Source organism: Nelumbo nucifera, chromosome 3, assembly GCF_055504915.1.
Source record: "Nelumbo nucifera cultivar China Antique chromosome 3, China Antique-T2T, whole genome shotgun sequence".
Taxonomy (NCBI): domain Eukaryota; kingdom Viridiplantae; phylum Streptophyta; class Magnoliopsida; order Proteales; family Nelumbonaceae; genus Nelumbo; species Nelumbo nucifera.
Window position 1 is genome coordinate 88,775,119 of NC_142651.1, and position 24,523 is coordinate 88,799,641.

The 24,523-nt window shown below is 37.8% G+C and overlaps 1 protein-coding gene across 3 annotated transcripts; it reads right to left on the bottom strand.

The window, feature by feature from the left end:
• Positions 1–1,306: 1,306 nt before the first annotated feature.
• Positions 1,307–20,672, bottom strand: LOC104587686 (Transcriptional coactivator/pterin dehydratase). 3 transcript variants are annotated; one of them, XM_010245390.3, is made up of 7 exons: positions 20,569–20,672; positions 20,419–20,471; positions 19,025–19,122; positions 15,387–15,472; positions 15,185–15,308; positions 11,515–11,583; positions 1,307–1,772 (listed from the first exon to the last, which is right to left on the bottom strand). In XM_010245390.3, the coding sequence occupies exons 1-7, from the start codon at positions 20,614–20,616 to the stop codon at positions 1,684–1,686; spliced, it is 567 nt and encodes a 188-aa protein (XP_010243692.1). In that variant the 5' UTR covers positions 20,617–20,672; the 3' UTR covers positions 1,307–1,683. The 3 variants fall into 3 exon arrangements, with proteins under 3 accessions (XP_010243692.1, XP_010243695.1, XP_010243691.1); XM_010245393.2 differs by lacking the exon at positions 19,025–19,122 and having other exon boundaries at positions 20,569–20,655; XM_010245389.2 differs by lacking the exon at positions 20,569–20,672 and having other exon boundaries at positions 20,419–20,562.
• Positions 20,673–24,523: the final 3,851 nt, after the last annotated feature.

Consider the following 24,523-nt stretch of genomic DNA (forward strand, 5'->3'; position numbering starts at 1 on the left):
CCTCGGATTTTTGGGTATCATTGACAGGCCTATGCAGGACTACAGTTTCCTCAATTTCTAAGTCCAAAACTTCTAGGACATGATCAGAATCTCGATGTTCCTCCACCACCCCAGGGGTTTGAAACATAACCTGATTAGAGGGGGAAGTGGAAAGTTCTACAAACTATTGTCGAGTTACCAACTTTGTGGCAGTTTTCACAATATTCAGGGAGATTCTCATAAACAATTTCTTGCCAGAAACCATCACGACCTGAACCAATCTAGACTCTGCTCGGATGATGTTTGAGCAAGTCTAACTCCACACAAACCCTAGGAGTAGTAGTTTTGTATAATCTGAATAAAAAGGTTTTAATCTTGAAAACTTCTCTGAACCAACTTTAAGAAAGTCATCCTCATCAAATCTAATCAAAATACTTTTCGAATCAAAGACCAATCACCCATGCCTCATTTTTTTAAGTAAAAGTATTGCAGATGAAGTCTTTAATCTCTGATAGAGGGGGTCAACCATGCATACATTTGCCAATCAGAGCCCAACGAAGTATATCATAGGATTTCTCAAAGATATCTTTTGAAAAAAATAACAGGTTCACCTTGTTTCAAGCCTGCATCGACAACTGGAACATCTAACACTAGTTTAGACAAAGGAGAAACACGAGACAGAATAGAAGCAAAGGAAGGTTTCATAGAAAGAGGAGGATCATCCTTGGGATCTGCCATGGATGAGGACGCTGCCTAGGGTTTCATGCCATCAGCAACCAAGTAGTTAATTGAGTGACTTTCTCTTTTACTTTTCACAAAATCCTTAATCAATTCCAAACTTTCATGTACCCTCCACAATTTTAAATCTCTTTGGATTTAGTCATCTTTTAAATTTCAAATGATAGATGATTTTAAGTAAATTATTTGGCTTAGTAGTTGACAATGATTCCCTAAATGATATAACAAAAGAACAATGAAGTTTCTTGATATGGCTTCAAGACCATGGTTCAAAGTATAGATACACAATGATACGCTGGAAGGGGTGTATTGGTACTCTGAACCTTATTTCTTCTAGTTTTCTTTTTTCAAAATTTGAGGAAGTTGGAAATAATGTTATTTAATATTTAAAACAAAGGTTTAAAAAAAACTTAAAAACGATTTATGGGTAACCTGCCAATACAATATGCATCAGCTCGTATACATTGCAAAATTTTGATCCGTGCTCGACACTCAAAGTTCTTGAACCTGCATACATTTGGAACCCCCTTCCCCCAAATCAGGACCAAGTACTTGTTAGGAGCTAAAGGCAATGAAAGAAGATAATTTGCAACTCTTGGCTTCATCAGCATTGACCATCAAAGTTGAGCTTTAAGTAACCATCTTCTACTTTTGCATGTATCAGGCTAAACACCTCAAAAAAAATATAAAAAACTGCCTAGAGATGCTAGATTATAGGCCTTATAATTACCCAAACATATAAGCATGAAATTTGCAAGGCAATGCCTAGGATCCTTGACTCCATAGGATTCATGAATCACCCGAGTAAAAATGCAACTTCCCACAGGGTAGAATAGGATCAGAAGTTCCAGTGGAAGTAAACTAAGACCATTACAAGATAGACTATCAAAGAAAAGATCCGTTTTCCCATATGAAAGTGCTTTTTTACATAATAGAATCATGGACCAGCAATGCCCACATTGATGGCTAGGCAGTAGCCTTCTTTCTTAGCAGATGTTGCAGGTTAAGAGCACTGATCTTGGAAGCAAGTATGAAGTCATTTTCTGTCAGTCCACCTGGTTTAGAACATTAGAACAGCATCAAAACCATGTTAAGAAACAAAATTTCATTCATAATGAACTTCATTAAATACTAAAGGAGCTACAAGGTTGAAAATTATTTCAAAAGTTCATTAAGATTGTATCATTCACCATAAGAGGCTATGCTCACTCGGCAAAACTGGAGTTACAGTTTTACTTCTGGAAGCATTAGAAGTTAAATTTTCTAAAAAGTAATAACTATGTTTATGTTACCAAGAGCAAATTTTGTTACTAGAAATAACCTTAGATTATATCAACATTGTTCTCAATTTATTAAAGGAGAAAAGGTCAAATCAGTTCTTTTTTTCTCTATCAGAAACAATAAAGTGAATTTTATTAAAAGATGAAAAGAAGAATCCATACAACCCAGACAAGTAAACAGAAGGGTACAAAGAGAAGAATTTTTCTATTCACCCCAAATTAGGGAAAAAAATCCTCATCGTCCCTTGTAACCCCTGATCTGGCTAAGCCAGACTAGTTTTTCAACTCCTACCCGCCCATAAAAGCAAAAAAGAAGAAATACTGCATGAGGGACCTTTGAAGAAAACAAAACATAATAGGGGAAGAAAAAAAAGGAAATGGGAATATGACAAAGAAATAAAAGAAAAAGGTAAATAGATCTAAGACGTGATTTTATTTTATAAGCAGCCAGACTAAAAATTAGCAGTTCACTTAAACTAAAAGAGGAGTTCAAAAGATGCCAATAAAGCTAACTGTTTTTTTTTTTTTATGGTGAAGAAAATTTTTCATTACAATAAAAAAAGAACATAATAGGTGGTGATCAGAAATCATGGAAGAAAGAAAAAAAGAACATCATACCAGACCTAATAAGAACATGCTAAGAACCAATATCCAACAAATATAACCTGCAAAGTCCCCAATAGGAGAGAACCAACCCTAAAATATAGTCATATAGACAATCCCCCTAAAAACACATCTACAACATTCCCTGCCTTCAAAGAGGATGCTCTATAAGCATTTTCACACAGTAAACTCCTAGTAAAATTAATAAAATTCAGCACCTCCTTATCTCAAAACACCAACCCTAAAATATAGTCATAATAGACAGTCCCCCTTCTTACATTACAACAAAAGCAGATACATCCCAATGACTCTTAAAACCACATCTACAACATTCTCCGCATTCAAAGAAGATGCTCTATAAGCATTTTCACACAATAAACTCCTAGTAAAATCAATATATTTCAGTACATCCTCATCTCAAAACACCTCCTAAAATAGATCTCCCTTCCCTTTCTAATGAAACCTTGCTCTGATAAACCTGCCTAATACATTTGCAGATACAGCATTTTTAACCCTCTTCTAATTTCTTAAAAATTTTTCTTGCATGTTCCTCACATCCAAACTCTTGCTTAGTTCTCTTTTAACCACTAGCAATATTTATCATTTTTATCCGAATGAACCACTCCCATCTAAAAGGATGAACTCATCTTCTTGCTGCAGTTCTATCTCACCCTTTCATGCCTAGTAATCACCATTCACTAATGTTCTTCAGTAAATCTTCAAAAGATGGTCCGGTTCTGAAACTCTTTTGCTGAATAGCATCACCTACTACAGCATTCTTATTAAGCTTTTCTGAACATAAAGCATTTTGATTAGCCCTTCCTGAAAGTAAATGAACCTCATTATAGATGCCTCTTCAACAAATATACCCTTGTTTGTCCCAAAGCTGCTCACCTCAGCCAAAGAATTATCAATGAAAATAAGTTCCTTACACCTCATTTCTTTCCAATATGGGACTCTACATTCTATACACTCGCACGTGCATCCCAACAATATCCCCCTAACATGTGAGTCTCTTCCACATTGGGTTCCATATTTCCCCTCAAATGAAAGCCATTATCATATTGCCAAGGCTGACATGCACCAACCAAGAGCCCTTTTTGCTCACGACCATAGGGCAGACAGTTATGGGGAACACGTTCCCATAAGTGGTGTCATTATGGAAAATCAACCAATCATAAGTACTTGACCATGGGGAAGCCAACAAAGCCATGGGAGCCACCATGTGCATCTATCAATATTTGCACCTGTTAATGTCAACTGTGTAGGGGTATTTAGTCTTTATATTTATGTTTAAAGTTGCTGATGTGTAATATTTCTGTTAGATGATGTGTCCCATACTTAAGTGGGGACAAAGTAGTCTTTTGTTATTATGGATAGAAACATATAAATTCAATCTGGCCGACTAGAGAGAAATCTGAGTTCTCTAGTTCAAACCAGAATTTTCTTCTTCTCTATTCTCCTCTCTTCTACTACTTCTTCTAGTCTCTCTAATATTTCTTCAACCCTAATTCTAACAGAATTCTAGTGCAGATTAGGTTTATAATATGATATCAGAGCCACAGTGAAAAAATTGAATCTGCCTAGAATTCTGGTTTTCTCGGATTTGGCCGAGGGTTTTTTTATTTTTTCTTTAGCATCGGTTGAAGATAGGGGAAGGGGCTGAAAAGGAGTGGCCGCCCTCTTCCCTTGGAGGTTTCTATGCCTCCGGTCAGCAGGTTTGTGGGTGTTTGCAGTGATTCGTAGGACCCCCCCCCCCCCCCTTAATCAATGGTGAGAAGAGGGCTGGTTCGAGTGATGCAGTGGAGTGTTAGGTGCAGGTCGATTGTTTGGTGATTAGATAGGTGGGTTTTGTGCAGATTTCAGTGTGGATCTAATGGTTAGTGAGTTCCAAGTAGTGTGGTGAGAATTCAGGTTGCCGTGTAGTAGGGTTTTGTGCAGATTTTAGTGTGGATCCAATGGTTAGTGAGTTCCAAGTAGTGTGGTGAGGATTCAGGTAGTCGTGTAGTAGGGTTGTGGTGTGGAGAGTGAAGAGTTCAGCAACAAGTGGTGCTGAGTGCAGTGTGGTGAGAGGTGAATTAGAAAGGAAAAAAAATTCAGATATGAGAGATAACAGTGAAAACAAAACTAGTGTGATGGTTCCCACCGACTACCTGAATGTTCAGATGACTTCTATCAAATTGAATGGGGAAAAATACGTGCCTTGGGTGAAATCTGTAGAGGTCTTTCTTAAAGCTAAGAAGAAAGTGAAGCATATAAGGGAAGAAAAACCCTCTACTGAGTCTCATGAGTATGGTGATTGGGAACAAGAGGATGCACAGATCATAACCTGGTTATGGAATAGTATGGAACCCAAGATCAGTATGAATTTCATGTTCCTTGATACAGCCAAGGAGGTTTGGGACCATGCCAAGAAGAATCTGTATTCGGGACAAGACAACACAACTAGAGTGTATCAACTTTATCAGGAATACTTTAATCTACAACAGAGTAATCAGAGTCTTGAGGAGTACTATGCTAGCATGAGAAACCTTTGCAATGAGCTGAATGTGTACCATCCCCTCACCTGGTTATGGAATAGTATGGAACCCAAGATCAGTATGAATTTCATGTTCCTTGATACAGCCAAGGAGGTTTGGGACCATGCCAAGAAGAATCTGTATTCGGGACAAGACAACACAACTAGAGTGTATCAACTTTATCAAAAATACTTTAATCTACAATAGGGTAATCAGAGTCTTGAGGAGTACTATGCTAGCATGAGAAACCTTTGCAATGAGCTGAATGTGTACCATCCCCTCACCACTAATGTTAAAATTCAGCAACAACTGAGAGAACTAGATGTGACCAGATTTTTTGCAGGACTAAAACCTGAATATGAACCAGTAAGGGCACAAATACTAGGAGGGTCAGCTCTTCTATCTTTAGAAGAGGTGTTTGCTCGTCTTCGGAGGATCTCTATTGGACCTACAGAGAATTCTAGTATCTCTGACAAGTCGGCCTTTGTAGTGTCAAGAGGGGGAGGCCGTGGTGTTAGAGGTGGAGCTCGGGGAGCTCAATCTGGCCATAGTGGTAGCAGTGGACCGGTGTATGGTCGTAGTGGTGGTGGTGGACCTATGTATAGTCGTGCTGGTGGGCGTATTGGAGGTCGAGATTCAGGGGGAGTTTGTGGTAGAGGATGTAGTTCTAGTCCAAGAAGATGTATGCACTATGGTATGGAAGGACATACCATCAATTATTGTTATGATTTGCATGGCCCACCTTCAACTTGGGCAAATCATGCGGTGACCAATGATACTAGTTCTAGACAGGAGGGTCATCTAGCTGATCAGATGCCCTCTATATCCACAGATGTTCCCAGGAAGGAGATGATGAGTGTTCCACATGATGAGTATGAGAGGTTTGTTCAGGCCACATCTCAACAGAATACAACCACTCTTGCACACTCAGGTATGGCTTGTCTGGCATCTAAACCCAACCCTTGGATTATTGACTCTAGAGCCTCCGATCACATGACTGGAACTCCAGGTGTGTTTTCCTCCCTTTCTCAGAGCCCAACCTCACACTCTGTTACCCTTGCTAATGGTTCCACACCTTCCATTTGTGGTGTTGGTAATGTTAACATAGACCCTTTATCTTTATCCTCAGTTTTGTATGTTCCCAAGTTTCCTTTTAACCTTATGTTAGTTAGAAAGTTGACCAAGTCCCTTAATTGCTCTATCACTTTTTACCCTTCTTCTTATGTTTTTCAGGATCTCAAGACGGGGATGAAGATTGGTGGAGGGCATGAAATTGGTGGACTATATTATCTTGATGGTGGTGGCAGTGCGTCAACAGCTCTTTAGACATCTCTTTCTCCTCTTCAGTGGCATTGTAGATTTGGTCATCCATCACTTAAAGTTTTGAAGTCTCTTGTTCCGTCGTTGAGTCATCTTTCTGTTTTGGATTGTGAGTCATGCCAGTTGGGGAAACATCATCGTGTTCCCTTTAATCCTAGGGTTGATAATCGTATGTCGAGTCATTTTTCTTTAGTTCATTCAGATGTTTGGGGTCCAAATAAAATAATGTCATACAATGGTTATAGATACTTTGTTATTTTTGTTGATGATTATTCAAGGATGATGTGGCTTTACTTAATGAAAGAAATGAGTGATATGTTTTCCATTTTCCAAAAAATTTATGCTGAAATTTGCAACCAATTTGGTGTATACATTAAGATTCTCTGTTTTGATAATGGTCGTGAATACTTTTATACACCATTTCAAGAGTATTTAGAACAACATGGCATTATCCATCAGACTTCATGTACATACACCCCACAACAAAATGGGATAGCTAAGAGAAAGAACCGTCACCTTTTGGAAACTGCTCGATCCCTTGTGCACCATATGAATGTACCCAAACCTTTTTGGAGTGATGTTGTGCTTACATCTTGCTTTCTGATTAACCAGATGCCTAAGCCCATCCTTGAAGGTCATTCTCCCTTCACCGTTTGTTTCCCACCTTGTCTCCGTTTCCCCTTACTCCTTGGATTTTTGGGTGTGTCTGTTTTGTTCATAATCTTGGACCGAGAAGGGACGAGTTAGATGCACAATCCATTAAGTGTATTTTCCTTGGCTATTCCCAGACCTAGAAAGGGTATAAGTGTTATAACCCTAGATCCCGACATTCCTTTATATGTGTTGATGTTACTTTCCTTTAGTCCACTCCGTTTTTCTCGGGGTCAGGTGATGTTTCTTCTTCCTCACCACCTCCTCCTTTTCCAGTCCTAGTTGAGGACCCCATTCCACTTGTTCTGGCTATGACCAAGTCTTTGCCTTCGGTGCAACTTCCTGTTGAACGACCACCTATTTGTCAAGTGTATACACATCGACAACATGTATCGGCTCCTCTAGCTCCATCACCATCGACAGCTCCAGCAGTTGTTTCCACACCAGCTACAACCCCAGTTTTTTATCTTGATCTTTTGATTGCTTTGTGGAAAGGTAAACACAGTTGCACTCTTCATCCTATTTCTAATAATGTTTCTATCACTCATCTTTCTGCTTCCCATCGCCAATTTATCTCCTCGTTATCTTCTATTACTGTTCCTACGAATGTCCAAGAAGCCCTTGCCTCTCCAGGGTGGCGCCATGCAATGGAAGAACTCTCTGCCTTAACTCATAATCGTACGTGGGATCTTACCACACTTCCTCCTGGTAAGCAAGTTGCCGGTTGTAAGTGGGTATACACTGTTAAGTATTTACCTTATGGTAGTGTAGAGCGGTTAAAATCTAGACTAGTTGCCAAAGGGTATTCCCAAACATATGGTATTAACTACACGGAGACCTCTCCTGTTGCTAAAATTGGTTTCGTTCATGTTGTGATATCTCTAGCTACTATGTATGATTGGCCTCTCTTTCAACTTGACATCAAGAATGCTTTCTTACATGGTGATCTACTTGAGGAAGTCTATATGGAGCAACCATCGGGGTTTGTTGCTCAAGGGGAAGATGGTAAGGTGTGCAGACTAAAGAAGGCCATTTATGGATTTAAACAGTCTCCTCGTGCGTGGTTTGGTAGGTTCAGTGAAGTGGTAAAGAAGTTTGGTATGAAACAGTGTCAGGTTGACCACTTAGTCTTCAGTCACAATTTGCAGGATGGAAAGATCTTATTGGTGGTATATGTAGATGATATTGTCATTACCGGGAGTGATAGATTGGGAATTGATAGGTTGAAGATCTTTATGCAAGAACACTTACAAACAAAGGACCTTGGTAAACTAAAATACTTCTTAGGGATAGAAGTAGCAAGGTCTACACATGGCATTAATTTGTGTCAAAGAAAATATGTTCTTGATTTGTTGGAAGAGACAAGGTTATTAGGTGCCAAACTAGCTGAAACACCTAGGGAATCAAATACCAACCTGAGCAGTGATATGGGTGAAGAGTTTGAAGACCCTGGAAAGTACAGGTTGGTGGGTAAACTAAACTACCTAACCATTACCTGACCAGATATTTCATCTGCAGTTAGTGTGGTGAGTTAGTTCATGCAAAAACCTCAGGTTCCACATTGGGATGTAGTCTAAGGATTGTAAGGTATTTGAAGGGAGCTCCTAGTCGTGGCTTGATATATAAGAGTGGAGAAAATCTCGAAATAGAGGGATATACTGATGCTGAATGGGCTGGCTCTATATCTGACAGAAGATCCACCACAGGTTATTGTACTTTCCTTGGTGTGCAAACTGGACATAGAAAAAGCTTACAACCATGTAAATTGGAGATGTTTAGATTGTGTCTTGGAAAAAATTAATTTTGGGCAAAAATTGAGGAACTGGATGAAAGTCTGTGTGCCTTCCCCAAAATTTTCCATCCTGATAAATGGACAATCAGCAGGTTTCTTTGAGAGCTCCCGTGGGGTTAGGCAAAGAGATCCCCTCTCTCTTTTGCTCTTTATTTATATTGCTGAAATCCTTTCTCTCTTCAGTCAGAAGGCAGCTGAATCTGGTTTGTGGGAAGGGTTTGCAATTACCCCAGGGGAGGAAAAAGTCAACATCCTCCAATTTGCTGATGACACCTTATGTTTCATAGATGCATCTTAGGAGCAATTGGAAAACTTATTAGGGATTCCTAGCTGGTTTGAAGTAGTAACAGGTCTGAAAGTCAACCTTAATAAAAGCCAAATTATCCCAGTGGGTCAGGTTCCAAATTTGGAGAAATGTGCCAAAGTATTGGCTTGTCGGGTTGAACAGCTTCCTATAAAATATTTGGGGCTGCCCTTGGGAGCTAAATGTTTTTCTTCAGCCATTTGGAACCCGGTAATTGAAAGATTGGGAAAAAATCTCTCATCTTGGAAAGCAAAATATCTGTTTTTTGGAGGAAGAGTAACCCTTTTAAAAAGTACCCTTTCAAATCTCCCTTCTTGCTTTCTTCCCCTTTTTCCTGTTCCAGCAAAAGTGGCAAAGAGACTGGAGATTCTCCAAAGGAATTTCTTGTGGAGGGGTTGGGAGGAGGAAAAGAAGATTCGTCTTGTCAATTGGAATCAAACTTGTCTACCTATGGAAGAAGGGGGGATTGGATTTAAGGAAAATCAAGGTGACAAATTTGGCTCTTAGTAAATGGCTCTGGAGGTTTGCAACAGAAAGGGGAGCTTGGTGGAGAAGCCTAATAGCTGCCAAGTTTGGGGTAGAGTGGGGAAACTGGAGATCGAGAGACCCACTTCCTAATTGGGGCTGCTCTTTATGGAAAGGCATATTCAGATATTTTCCCTTGTTTAGAGAGGGTTTAAGCTTCAAAGTAGGCAAAGGAGACAGAATCACATTCTGGAAGGATCCTTGGTGCTTGGACCACCCTTTGGCAGAAGATTTTCCTCTTCTTTTTCAGTGTGCCACCAATTAGAATGCTTCGATTGCTGACTCTTACACATTCTCGGGTAATGAGGTGACCTGGGTACCACAGTTCAGAAGAAACCTTTTTGATTGGGAAGTGGAAGAAGTTGTGAGATAGTTGGAAATTTTACAAGCTCAGAGGATTGACTGTAATCAGGCCAGCAAGTTGTTTCAATTCAGAAATATTCTTTGGAAAACACAAACAAGTCCTCTCTCAGAGGTGAAAAAATGCCTAAACTCTACATTTAGAATACTTCTTTGAAAATAAAAGAAAACAGGAACAGTGGATGAGAATTTCAGGAGAAAAGTGACATTTTCAAACCATTATTTCCAAACCTAATTCTGATTCTATGAGCGGTTTGGATTTTATTGGAAATACCTGATGGTGGTTTGCAATCTCTTTGTGAAAGATTATGATTTTATTGGAAATACCTGGCGGATTTTCTTTGGTGTCGTCAAGAATCCTGACATTTTCAAATCCTCTTTTGGGATCAAAACCTCATTTTTATTGTTCATTTTCTTGGATCTTTTTCTCAGATGTATCTGGAATTTGAGACTTTTTAGTGGGTGCTTCATGCAGCTTGAAGGAGAGACCCGCTCTTGGTATGTTGTGTTTTATTGGAAATACCTGATGGTGGTTTGGATTTTATTGGAAATACCTGATGGTGGTTTGCAATCTCTTTGTGAAAGATTATGATTTTATTGGAAATACCTGGCGGATTTTCTTTGTTCTCTATTTTCAAAGAAAAAATATGTTTCTTTGGTGTCGTCAAGAATCCTGACATTTTCAAATCCTCTTTTGGGATCAAAACCTCATTTTTATTGTTCATTTTCTTGGATCTTTTTCTCAGATGTATCTGGAATTTGAGGCTTTTTAGTGGGTGCTTCATGCAGCTTGAAGGAGAAACCCGCTCTTGGTATGTTGTGTTTTTGACACTCCATCAAGTTCTTGGTCTTATTTTTCCAAATGCTTTATTGACTTATCTCTTCTTATGCTCATTCCCTTCTCCTGAAGTTCTCCAGATCTAGAGTTCCCTTCTCAATGGCTCGTTCCTAAACTTAATTCTGATTCTAAGGAAAAGGTGTCCCAAACGCTTACACATATATTATCAGAACCATGAAGAGCTAGAATCCATTCTTTTCTGGATGGATCCTGAGAATGAAAATTATTAGAATTGATGCCAAACAGGCCCTTAATGTTTCCAGAAAACTTTACTGCTTTTAGATTTTCCAAATACCTTAGCGAAATATCTCTGATATTTCCCCAACTCTACATGGTGAAATGTTCATTGATATTGATATTACAAACCATGTTGGGCAGTATCATCCAATCCAGTCTGGATTATGGACTTGATACATTCTATGTAGTGTTTAATTTTATATGTTCCATACAATGCTTAATTAAATTTTTTATTTCTTTGGCAAGATATGTCAGAGAATTTGAAAAACACAAAATTTTCAGTAGAATGAAATCATTACTCAATTCTTACAAAAAAAATGAAATCATTACTCAATCACAAAATAACTTTACTAATAACTAATCCTTACCAACTGAATGTGTCCATATTTCAATTTTCACATTGTTCCATCCTACAAGATGAAGGTCAGGATGATGGCCTGCATTGAGAACAAAAAGATCATTGCTTACCATAAATTGAAAACAGAAAATCCCATGCAACTTCTTAGGATGCAGTGATGCATACCACAAAAGATATACATTTGAGACAGCATGACAAAATACCATGTTCATTTTGTAAACCTCTCAAATCACATTTCCTCTACTACTACACTGATATGTAATCAAACATTCTCTGTTTGGAAGAACATATTTCAAATGGACTGATATCTTTAATCTAAGACACATTTGTCATGTCTGATACTTGGAATGTTCATTTCAATAGGCTAGAATTATTATTTCCATCTGCCAGCAGATGGAATAAGCATGAAAGTCATCTCTCTCAAAGTATGCCCTACATTGCACCATGCCAGTTCCCAATTTCTGCAGTCATTGAAAAATAAAAGCAAAAAGAGGTTACAAACAACGTTGCCAAAAACCTACAATATACACTATGATTCACAGTTTGAATGATGAAAGTTTTGTATGGAGGTTGGATGCTTATTGGCTATTGTATAAAGTTCTAAGTTGGCAAGGCATGGCCTCTCTTTTTGCTGCTGTTATACTCTTCTGTTCTCTTCCATGATTAGGGATAATCACCTCCATATGTCTTCAATACATTTATTGTCCTTTTAATTTGTCAGCATGCCTCTCCTTTGAGGAAATTTATTTATCTATTTTCTCTTTTTTACATTTTTCTTATTTTTTTACTTTAGAAATATAAAAAGGAATTATGTCATCAATAAAACTGTACACTATTATCAAGACAAAGTAGTCACATAATTAAGAGAGAGAGAGATATTATATTATTAATTATAGAAAGAGAGAGAGGGAGGGAGGGAATAATAATACAACATAATACAATAAATATTAATTTAAAATATTAACTTAAATAGGTTGAGGCTAAAAAATAAAAGTATTATTCTAAAAAAATGTTAATTTAAAATCCACTAAACTTCCACTTAAAAATAATAACTATTAATAAAACTTAGTAAAAATTAAAACACTTTTTATCTTATAATAGTTAATAAAATTTAAGAAATTTTGGTTTCCTTAAGATGTTAATTAAAAATATTTCAATTCCACTTAAAAATCAAACTTAATAAACACTAATAAAAACAAGAAACTTAAATACAAAAAAATATTAACAGATAATTTTAATAATATTATGATTAAAATCTATTGGACATAATAAACATGGGTTTGATATATTGCACATAGAACCCATGTTCTAATGTTGTATCATGTTCTGTTTATTCTGTTTATTTTATTAAATAACTTAGTATTAATGCATTTTAAATTAATTAATAATATTATTAAATTAATATTTTTTATGAGTTGGGACCTTTTATTGTGCATAGTGCAAATACTACATAAGAGACTTATATAAAACAAAGGACCCGTTAACAATGATATAAAAATAAAAAATAATGAAATTTTAAAATCCATTTAGATTCCATTTAAAAAATGTGGGTTGGACTTGGACTAACTCGACTCAAATGGAAATGCCTTAAGGCTCCTTGCAGTTGTTGTGACCCAATTTCAAATTATCGTATAGCATGAGATGAGACCTATATATGTAAGTGTAACATGTACAACACTGTGTAGTTACAATGCAAGGAGTAGGGGTGCAACTTGGGCAAGCCCAACCCGATCTTCAACTGACCCAGCCTGCATTTTATGCATAGGTTGAGCTTTTATTTTCAGTCCTCAGGTTGGGCTTGGCACTAGCCTCTAGGTAGTTCTAGCTCGTCTTAAATCCAACTTGACCTTATACTAATCTAAATCTAGCCCAACTATACAAAAGCAACTTTTTAGTGACTTTACCCAACTTAAACCTAACATGTTTATTAATAAAACAACAAAAAAGAACATTTATAAAAAAAAAACGACAAAAAAGAAGAAAATCTTAGTTTCAAAATTAAATCTTATAATTTGATATCCATTTAAATTTCATTTAAAAAAAATAAGATAATACTACAAATTTGTTGACAAAATTAAAAAAATAATAAAATTATTAGTTCTAAACTTAATTATTATTAATCTAAAATCCCCTAATCCATTAGGAATGTCACAATGCTCCTTCTTGGGGTGCAAATTGTGCGGATTGGGTCAGGTTGAGGGTCAACCCAAGCCCAACCTAAGTCTCAAACCTCAAATCCAGGCTTGGCCCAACTCAAAGTTACGCCCGAGTTTACCAACCCAGCCCCAACAAAAACTTAACCCAACATCACGAGCTGGGCTTAGGCTTGGACGTGTTTATCTTTGTAGCCCAATTTTCAAGTAGAATAGATGGTAATGTGTCGATATGTATATCATAAAATGTTGGGTAGGTTCATATTGAGCCGGGCCGGGCTAGGGCTACTCAATAGCTCAATCCAAGCCCAACCTAAGTTTAGGTTAGGCCTGAGATTTTTAGCCCAAGCCTGGCTTGAAGTTTGAAAACTCAAGCCCAATATGTGCAAAAGCTTTCATTGAGCTAAGTTTAGGCTAGGGCTACTCAATAGCTCAATCCAAGCCCAACCTAAGTTTAAGTTAGGCCTGAGATTTTTAGCCCAAGCCTAGCTTGAAGTTCGAAAACTCAAGCCCAATATGTGCAAAAGCTTTCATTGAGCTAGGTCATGCTCAGGTTAGGCCCATCCAAGTTGCACTTGTAACTCCTTTTGTCTCAAATTCTTTTAACAAAGCCCGCGCATCGCACAGGTCCCCGCTAGTGTAAAACTTATATAAAGAAAAGGGATAGGTGGACATTCACAACAATTTACAATTTAAGATTCAACCTTGGAACAGCTATGAGCCTATGATAATAGAACCTTCTAAAAAACTTAGAATTCACAAATTGAGAACAATACTACAAGCTGATTAAGTGGCCAGCCATCCAGGGCACTCAACTTGGAGAATATATTGGTGGAAGTCGACGATAGTAGCGGGGTGTCTGAGGAACAACAATGCAGGAATTTGGAAGTGCAAACACACCATGAAGGAAACTAAGCAGCTGGCTAGTGAGTTGGTGATGCAGGAGATGAAGAGTCAAATTGGAATTTTATGAAATTTTATGTATTTCTGAATTTTTTTTGACAGTAGGGGTATTTTTGTCATTTTGCAATTTCCTATGGGGTCCAATGATAGGGTTTAATTTGTCTGGTTATAGTTTATTTATGTTTAAAATTTTAGTCATTGCATAAGTAGGATTAGCATTATTAAGTCTTCTTTGAATTGAAATAGGATATGACAGCTTAGTTTGAGTCCTACTATGATTATTGTGTCTAACAGTTTGACTCCTAGGACTATTATGAGTCTAACAGTTTGACTCCTAGGATAATTAGGAGTTTAGAGTCTATAAATATGTATGGACGTTTTACACAAAGAGAAATGAAGTTTACGAGTTTTCTTCAGCTTATGCTAAATATGGTGAGTGATTCCCATGCCCTAGAGTGATTCTAGGCACCCTGTGAGTGATACCAGGTATCTTCCTCTTCTTTCTCTCCCTACTTTCTCTCTTATTCCTTCAAGAAACCATAACAGCCATCAACAGCAATAAAATTCTGATCAAAGAAGATCATTCAACATTCTCTAAGGACTAGAACTGAAATAACAAAATACCTTCGGCTTCAGCAACATCAGCTACAGCCTGAAATAACTCTAGCCCTTTGGTAAAAGCCTTCACTTTCCATGATCGACTCAGCTTCAGGATACCACCTTCATTTACCAGATTCCACTCTGGTACCTAATAATATATGAGTTGAGAATGGTTACTTCAAATACAAAAGGAAGCACACAAGAAAGATAGAGATTTGAAATGAACCTTTGTTATTAGCTCATTAGCTGCTTGTTCAGTCATGGGCCGAATATCCTTTGAGTCACATGGTACACACTTCTTCGAAGACAGATCTAAATTGACCATAAAACTGTATCAGATGGTAGGAACCACCACTTTTTCATATATGCATATTATTATCAAACTATAAGCACAATAAAAACCAAAAGACAGTGCAGGCACAAAGTGATAGTGTGATACATTCTTGAATAGGTTGGGCACTAAGTAGGGATATCAATGTAAACAAACACATGCATTTTAAACATCTATAGGTATACTGTATAAAGTGGGCATACATTGTAGAAGGGATTGAAGATAAAAACTTCTCTATCAAAGAATTCATACCTTGGTCAAACTTGTCTTTATAGTCCTTCCTAATAACTTCATATGACTAATAAGACCTCAATCTAAATTAGAAAAATTAACCAAGACAGACAACATAGATAAAAGACCTCAATGATAAATTTAAAAATATAAAATAAAATTCGGGACATATATGGGATAGATAACAAATTATCTCTTTAAGTGGAGGGTACATCAAGAAACCAATAAAGCTCAAAGGTGACAACCAGCTCGCTGGTAACATCTCCTGCTGGTTGTAGCCTAGACCCGGGACCAAAAACTGCCTTCATCAGGGTTTGGGGGAGGGTTACTGCCTACCCCAATTGTATTATCCATTTTCATAGCAAAAAAAGAAACTAATTAAGCTTCCAAATGAATTGAAACTTTGTCTGCACTCTGCAGGACCTGATAGAAAACCTTCTAGAGTATCCATCCCATTTGGAAAGACCCAAGGTCCCTCAAGACCTGCAGCATAATCTTCTTGATTGCTGATCCATTCTTCTGACATGTGTTAAATGTCATCTAAATTACAGCATTTTCCCGGTAAACAGGTAAAGGTGTCCCAAAATCCAAGGCAATCCCACCCCTTGGACAGAACAATTAAGGAATATTTTAATGAAAGAACGAGGACAGATATAGAGGTAAGAATAATAAGAAATAATTAAGAATCAATCATGAATGTTACTAGATAAGATCAGTCGGAATTCATCTATAAATAACTTTAGTGAGTAATGCCAAATTCATCAGAGAAACTCCTGGATTGCACTATAAAATAGTGTTGACAAAAAGGTGAAATTCTTTAGAGATAACCTAAAACACTGAGCATGTTCAAAGGGATTTTCAGTAAAATATAGGCTGATTGAATATAAATGTACATTTTAATCAATATATAGATCAACTTGTAATATATTACTGTGAAATAACCAAAATTTCATGGTGAATAAGCTAAAGAAAACATATTCCTAAATGTCCAATTATGCATGTTTATGCCATGCCTTTTAAAAATGGATGCACAGATTTGTGCAACATCGAAATCAATCTAACTACAAAATTACACTACATAAATACAAAGTTGATAAGGAATTTGCAAGGAAAATTAAAGGTCTGATACAGGTAGAGAATCAATTTCAAAACACCCATGTAAAATATTTCAAACATTTGGAACCATAGTTGTCAAGGTGCAGCCTAGGTGTCACCTAAGCAACAAGGTGTCCTTGGTTGAGCACCTCGCCTGAACACCATGGCTATAAAATAGGCACCCACCTAGGTGACCAAAATCACAAGGAAGGCACTTTATTGTAATATTACAACTATAGGTACATATTACTATTATATGTGTCAATGCATCTTATCATAATATATGTTGAACAACAGTAAAAGGTTTTATTGTAATATATGTGAAAAGCTCCTCACCATCAAAAAGGTGGGTACTGGTATTCAAGTACGAAGAACAGAAATCTGTTGACCAAAAACTATTGGTTCATACTTTCAACATTTTATAATTGACCCCCAAGCCTAGTGTTCCACATGCAATGCTGTTTTGTGACCCCAGCCCTGGCTAAATAACATACCAAACCATTGGCCTCTCTAGGGGTCTACCTGAACATGCAGCTTAGGTTGGAAGCTAGAGCCCTCACTTAATGCTAAATAACATACCCAGCCATTTAATGACAACTTCACAGTCTCCTTCCACTTGTAATGTTCCTCCACCCTTCCATGCCCACATACATCAGACCTCATATTAGAGCTAGCAGTTCTTCCCCATAACCAATTGGTCCAAAATAAATTAGCAAAATATTTTCACATGTTGTCTCTAATCACACCCCTGATGCCTGAATATGTTATATGTATAAAATATTCTTAGTTTAAGGATTTTACCACCAAGTATTTGCATTTTAAGAAGATAAGCCACCTTGAGAAATAGCCATGCAGTTACAAGTCTTTGCATTTTGACTGAATATGTGCTTTTTTTTATAAAAATGGTTGTTTTATTTATTAAGAGTAACAAACATATACAACATAGAGCTCCCAACAATGAGGCGCAAGGTGCAGCCTCTAGACTATATCATAAGGCTTACAATTGAGCCCAAAAGAGATGATTCCTATGTACACCTTGTTTGGCTAAATAATCTGCCAGCCCATTTGCCGATCTTCTTTCCCATTGAACTGTGACTAAGATATTTGATGTTAGCCACTTAAATCTTCTCAAAGCCTCCCTGTAGGGCTAGGCTGCTATCTCTGGCTCTTTTAGCCATCCAATCACCAATTTGGAGTCACCTTCAATCATTAAATGCTCCACTGCCAGCTCTTTTGCAATTTCTGCTCCTTGTAGGACAGCTTGGACTTCTGCGTTAACTGAATTTCCCTCCCCAATAGGACCAGAAAATAGAGAAACAATCTGGCCCTCAGCATTTCTGAAGACTCACCAATTCCAGATGGCCCCGGGTTTCCCAAGCTGCTGCCATTGAAATTTAATTTAATCACACCTACCTCAGGAGGCTTCCACTCCACCAAAGGCCTGTTACTAACATCAAAACTTTTGGCTACTTTCTCCCAATTCTTTCTTATATCATCGAAAGAGAGGGTTGAGAACAGGTCCAAAGACTTTACCCAGCTTATGACCCTACTTAAAATACTTTCCAAAACACAAGACTGATCCCTCTCCTTGTCTGAATATGTGCATTGTTACATGTGCTTAGGGGCAGGATGATTGGAACCCATCTAACTTTGCATCTTTGGAAAGGTCAGAAAAATAATGATGAACTCTCCAGAAGAAATCAAGAAATATGACAACAGATGTAGTAGGTTTTATTGACCTCTTCATACAATTTTTGTTCTTTCTACTGCATGGTTATGTTTTATTGAATCACACAGTGAGGCCTTGAAATGTTAAAGCTGTACTCTGGGAAGGGGTTCTGTTTAAGGTATCTTTCTGCTCCTTTAGAAAATATAACAGATTTCAACCACATCGAGCTCTAGCTAATTCAACATTTAACAATTTTTCAACCCAATCTAAGTTTGAACCTGTAGTAGCAACAAATAGGTACCAATCCTAACCATATATTTGGAAATGGAAACATAAAAATTACAAAAAGAAAAAATTGGAAAGCATCATTGAACATTAAGGTCAACTGGGGAAGTTCAGGTTGTGGGATATAAAGAAGAAAAACATCACATGACACTAGATTCAACTAAAAATATAGAAAAAAACTAAAGATCACAATGGAACCGGATGAACGATTGCTTAAACATCACAGTTCAGATAGTAAAAAGTTAGCACGCACCTTCAGCTGTACAAAAAGTTCTAAACCCATAAAATGAGTTTTTATTTGATGACACTTTCACATGGCCCTGATGAATCTCAGTTTCTCGAAAGATTGAGCTGTATATAGATATAAAATTTCATCTCCACGATTTGGAAAAAAAAAATAAGAAAAGAAAAAGTACTAGATAGAAGGTGGAATAGACGATGCAAAAGAAAAACAAACAAACCTAGTAGCTTAAGAATTGTTACAATCCATTTGTTCCATGTTGGTAGTATGGGATGCTAATGTGAGGTTATCCCACATTGGTAGTATGGGATGCTGTTGTGGGGTATATATGTGCTTGGGTTCCCTCCATCTAACAGCTAGCTTTTATGGGTAAGTTCTCCTAATGCACATAACAAATGGTATCAGAGCCTACAATATGCCTTCCAGTTGCAATCGTGTGGCGCAGGTGGTGATGTTGGTATTGCAATGTTCGGCTGGGACTAAGTGGACTAGTGCAAAGCCAGCCTGCATGGCGCTGGGACTGCAGAGCATGGTGGAATGTTACGATCCATTTGCCCTATGTTGGTAGTATGGGATGCGAATGTGAGGTATCCCACATCGGTAGTATGGGATGTTGTTGTGGGTATATATGTGCTTGGGTTCCCTCCCTCTAACAGCTAGCTTTTAGGGGTGAGTTCTCCTAACGCACATAACAGAAATAGTTAGAAAATGAGACCACAGTACCTCATCACTGTGAGTTAAGAAAAACAAGAGTGCAAATCATAAATATTTTAAGTTAGTAGATTCAGCTATAAGATGTTTTCGAAAAACATAACAGGATCAGTAATTATAATATTGGCAGTAATGCGTCTGTCCACATCAACTAAAATTCCGAAACAGAGGACCATCAAACCCAGATAGAAAATTATAAACACGAGAAAAAAACAAATAACAAGGAAACCCAGTTTGAAATCTAATCTTTGAACATCTAACATATATTTAGCTACCATCAACTAAAATTCCGATACCGATACAGAGGGCCATCAAACCCAGCTAAAAATTATAAAAACGAAACAAAAAGAAAAAGAATAAGAGAGAAACCCAGCTTGAAATATAGCCTGTGAACATCTTACAGATATTTAGATAGTCACAACAAATTTTTCAAACCAACCATCCCCATCCATATCTGATCAAAATATTAACCAGAAGAAACAAATCCATAAATTAAACCCCCATAAACTTTGTAGCCGAAACCAACCAGTTCCAGATTTTCTAGTGACAAAAACGTTTATCTATAAGATCAGATTGATGGGAAGAAAAATCGCATTAACATCACAAACGAACTGGGCATTTCTGTTATAATACTAAACCGACAAGGAAACTGATAGGAAAGGTAGGAAATCAAGGTGGGTCATGTAAAGAAGTACCGTCCATGAGCTCCAGAGGAGATATATTTTCTGAAAAGGGATGTCACTGGCAGCTGAAGACACCAAAACAAAACACTGAGCGTGGAATATCTCAGAATACCACAAAGTAAGATCATTTATTTATTGATGTTCATATATCATGGTTCATACCCTGGAGCAGGAAGGAGAGAGGAGGCACGTTTGCAATATTCGATTCATTGATGAAAAGTGAAAAATTACTTTTGGGGACGATTTAAGTCTTGACTGGCGACAAGCACGTTAGGGGTTAGACGGTTGGGACTTGGGAATCTTGGGACTTAGGACTGGGTGCGCTGCAAATTGGACGGGTTGGGCTGGCCGGCTGGGTTTACAAGTTACGATCAACCAAAGCTAGGGCTGTGAATGGGTCGGTTCTACCCAATAGACCCGACCCGTGCGAACCAGGTATAGTGTATGGTGTTCCAGTTCTATCGAAGGGTTGGTTCTGGTTTGTAGTTTTCTGTCTGGATTATTATAGGCTGGGGACTGATTTTGGCTGTCCCAACCGATTCAGACTCGAACCGATTATATAAATATAAATTAAATGTATAATATTTTATATATAATACTTCTAAATATATATTGTCCAAAATGGTCATTTTGGTCAGGGTGGAAGAAATTTTATCATTCGAATGGTCAAGGGTCATTTCATTTTTTATGTCCCCTTCTCTCGAGGCCCCTAGCCCCCTACCCTTCCTTTCTTCCTCTTCTAGACTTGATATGAACTTTTCCATCTCTTCTTCAGATCCCCCCTTCATTTAACTCAAACTCTTATCTCCCTTCTACTCTCTTCACTATCACTCTCAACTCTTTTCACTCTCTAACTATTCAATCTCAAAGGTTCAAACAATGGTGGAGGCACCAGTGGAAGTTGGAAGCAGCAATGACATTACATGTCTCTCAAAGGTATCTCAAATGTTCTATAACTTGTCCTATGATTCCAGACTTTTTTCTTTGTTTTCTTTTTATCCAAAAACATAAAAAGTTTTGTAACTTGTCCTATGATTCCATAGTTTTTTTCTTTGTTTTCTTTTTATCAAAAAACATCAAAAGTTCTGTAACTTGCCCTATGATTCCATAATTTTTTTCTTTGTTATAGTAGTAGTTCTGTCATAAAAATTGCATGTGTTAATAGGCTTGTTTATGTAATCGGTCCTTATCGGAGCATACCCGACTGTCCTAGTTCCCGTCGATTCGGTATTGGTTTTGATTTTAACAATCGGTTCAGGATGGTTCTACCATGTCTCAAACTAGACCCAAACCGTTGACAACCCTAACCAAGGCCCACACCTCTAAGACCTAGACCTCAAATATGGTCCAAGCCTAACCGGATGTCAAGCCCAAGTTTGCTAACTCAAGACATGGACCTCGTGCGCTCAAGTTTGTAAGGCTCTGTTGGGATTTTGGGGTGTGGGTAGGTTGGTGGGTTTTTATTTTTCAAATATAATAGGTGGAGGTCCACCCTAATCCCAATTCATGTTTCATGTGATACCTAACCCCCTAACTTTAACCTTAATCCAATCCAATCATGCTTGGTTTGGGTTTGTTTTGGCCTAATTTCTTGACTTTTTATTTTAAAAAAATACAATGTTAATTAAAAGTATCCTAAAATTTTAAAACCTATTTAAAAGTACCCTAGACCTTTTGGAAATATAACATATATGATCCTTGAGTTAATTGGTTGTCACATTCTACTTACATGTGATATCAAATGATGTAATTACATTTTCAAAGATTCAATTTTTCCCTTATATTATCAAAACATAGGCTAACCTAAGCTGAGCAAGTTTGCAAATTCACAAGTCTAAAGAGAACTAACTCGTTGACTTCAGAATGTTGTAAACTTACTATGCAACTAAATAGGGGAATAAAAAAAAATGAAGAAAACTATGAGTAAATTGTTAGACAGTTTTGTATGCCCTTAGCTTCAATCAGAATGATGTACTTTATGAATTTATTGTAAATGAATAAAAGTGCATATTTGATTCATGTTCCCTTAGTATGTTTCTGTGTAATACCCTTAAACTGGACACTTAATAAGACTCGTGTTAGTTTAGAATGTTCACAGCCAGTGAGTCGGTCTGGGGAGACCTATCCTGATAAGATTGACACTGTGGTGCCACCAAGTCGGTTGGGGTGACCTATCTCAGCTGCCAGGGTGAGACCCTAGGCACATACAGTGTAGGATTAATTGAATCTTTGAACTGGACCAGATTTCCAGTATTGCCCTGGACCTTGGAGATTGATGGGAAAAACTGGAAAGTTACACCCGACCCCTAGACTCGATTATGATACTGCACTAGGTGTCGGATTGGGCTGTCTTTGATGTACCAATCAGTGAGATCCTTAGCGGGGGTCAAAACCTGGGTATGTTGGGACAGTTTGAGAACTCATCTGAGTGGGTGATCATAGTGACAGGATCAGCCCCTTTGTCGGACAAAGGTAATGATCGGGGATGCACTCTCACTGATGGAAACCAAGACTGCCGGTAGTCGATTTCAACCGTTGAGATTTGTTTTGCAAAGTATATTTTATATGAGATATAAAAGTATATATATTATGGTTTCTAAAATGTTTGCAAGAAGGTTTTAATTCCCGGGATCCATAGAAGTAGAGAGTGCAACACTGTTTCTTGCAGCCGAGGGAAAGGTCCTCTCTTGTCGGGCAGTGTATGATCATTATGGGCTGAGAGGTTATGTGTAAGACCATTGAGGGTAATACCTGATGGGCAAATCTTGCATCTGCCCACAGTCCCTGGGTGTTACAAGGTGGCTTGGCCCAGGGACCACTTAGGGTAAGTGTTGGGCCCATAGAGCCCATTTGATGGGTTTCACGGGGTGCACTGTCCATAACAGTGTATTCGGCCAGGCCTTATAACAAAGGCTGGGCCGAACCCATGTGGCTGATGTGTAGATCAATGCTTGGGTCCCACGCCACACAAGGAAGCCCAACTTGGCAGTAGTTAAGAAGGTTAAGTGAGCACATAAACTTAATGGGCCTAAAGCCCATTTCGAACTGGGCTATTTAATTAGTTAATTATGGGACGAATTCTGAGATGGATTAGCAGATAGGATAGGGTCTTGACCCTATCCACTCAGAGAGTCCAGATCTGAATCACATTCAGATCTAGAAACCTCCTAATGAGATTAGGAGAAAGCTAATATAATTTGTAGATAAGATAAGGGTTTATCCTTATCACCAAAAGAGAGGGCTGATCCAAATATGATTTGGATAAGCAGCTCTTAATTGGATTAGGAGCTGATCTTTTAGGTTAACAAAAGGAGGGGGTGGCAGCCTTTAGAAGACACATAATCAGATCCTCTTCAGAGCTGAAATCACAGAAGAAAGAATTAAGCAACCCTACAAAATTCTTTCTTGCCGCCCTGTTTGCTAATTCGATCTCCAGTTGTGGGAGAAGTCAAGATTCGATCTTGATATCAGTTCTTTGAGAAAGAATTGATAGGAAACTGTGCTCACGTGCCATCCTGCTATTTCTTGCGAATGACAGAATTCTTGAAGAAGAATATTGCTGATTTTGCTCCACCCTACACTGCACCATCTTCAGTGGGAGCAGTCTTTGGATCCTTCCTTGGGCATGAACACCTTCATTGGGGGATACTATTTCTCCATATCAGGTATAATCCTCTCCTACTCCTTTTGGTTCAGATCTGGTTCAGTTTATGGTTCAACATTGATCATTGAAAATATGATTTTCTAAATAGGGAATGCGATTCCCAGTTGAAGGGAGAGAAAAAAAATTTTGAAATTCGCCCCCTAATTCCACAAGATTTGGGTGTCCATACGATGGATCTCTTATCCCCTCAGTGGTATCAGAGCCAGGTTCAAATCTTGAACCAATTTGTTTCAGATCTGAACCTGCACAAATGGGCAGAAGGCGTTCTACCCGATTTGCACAAATATGGGTTTTTGGTAAATTTGTTCCCAAAATTAATGGGCGAATAATCTGAAATTAATTTTATATAAATCTATTTATTATTTAGAACTGTTCTTTATGATTTTCTTGATTTATGGGCTGTTCGTACAAGTGGAGATCAAAATCTTGATTTGCGCAGGGAACCTGCGTTTT

Coding starts and splice junctions, on each gene's coding strand:
- LOC104587686 (XM_010245389.2), bottom strand. CDS start 20,534: ATGATCTTACTTTGTGGTATTCTGAGATATTCCACGCTCAGTGTTTTG. Junction 19,123..20,418: donor TCCTCTGGAGCTCATGGACG/GTACTTCTTTAC, acceptor ATCTATATACAG/CTCAATCTTTCGAGAAACTG. Junction 11,584..15,184: donor TGATGTTGCTGAAGCCGAAG/GTATTTTGTTAT, acceptor TTCTCAATGCAG/GCCATCATCCTGACCTTCAT.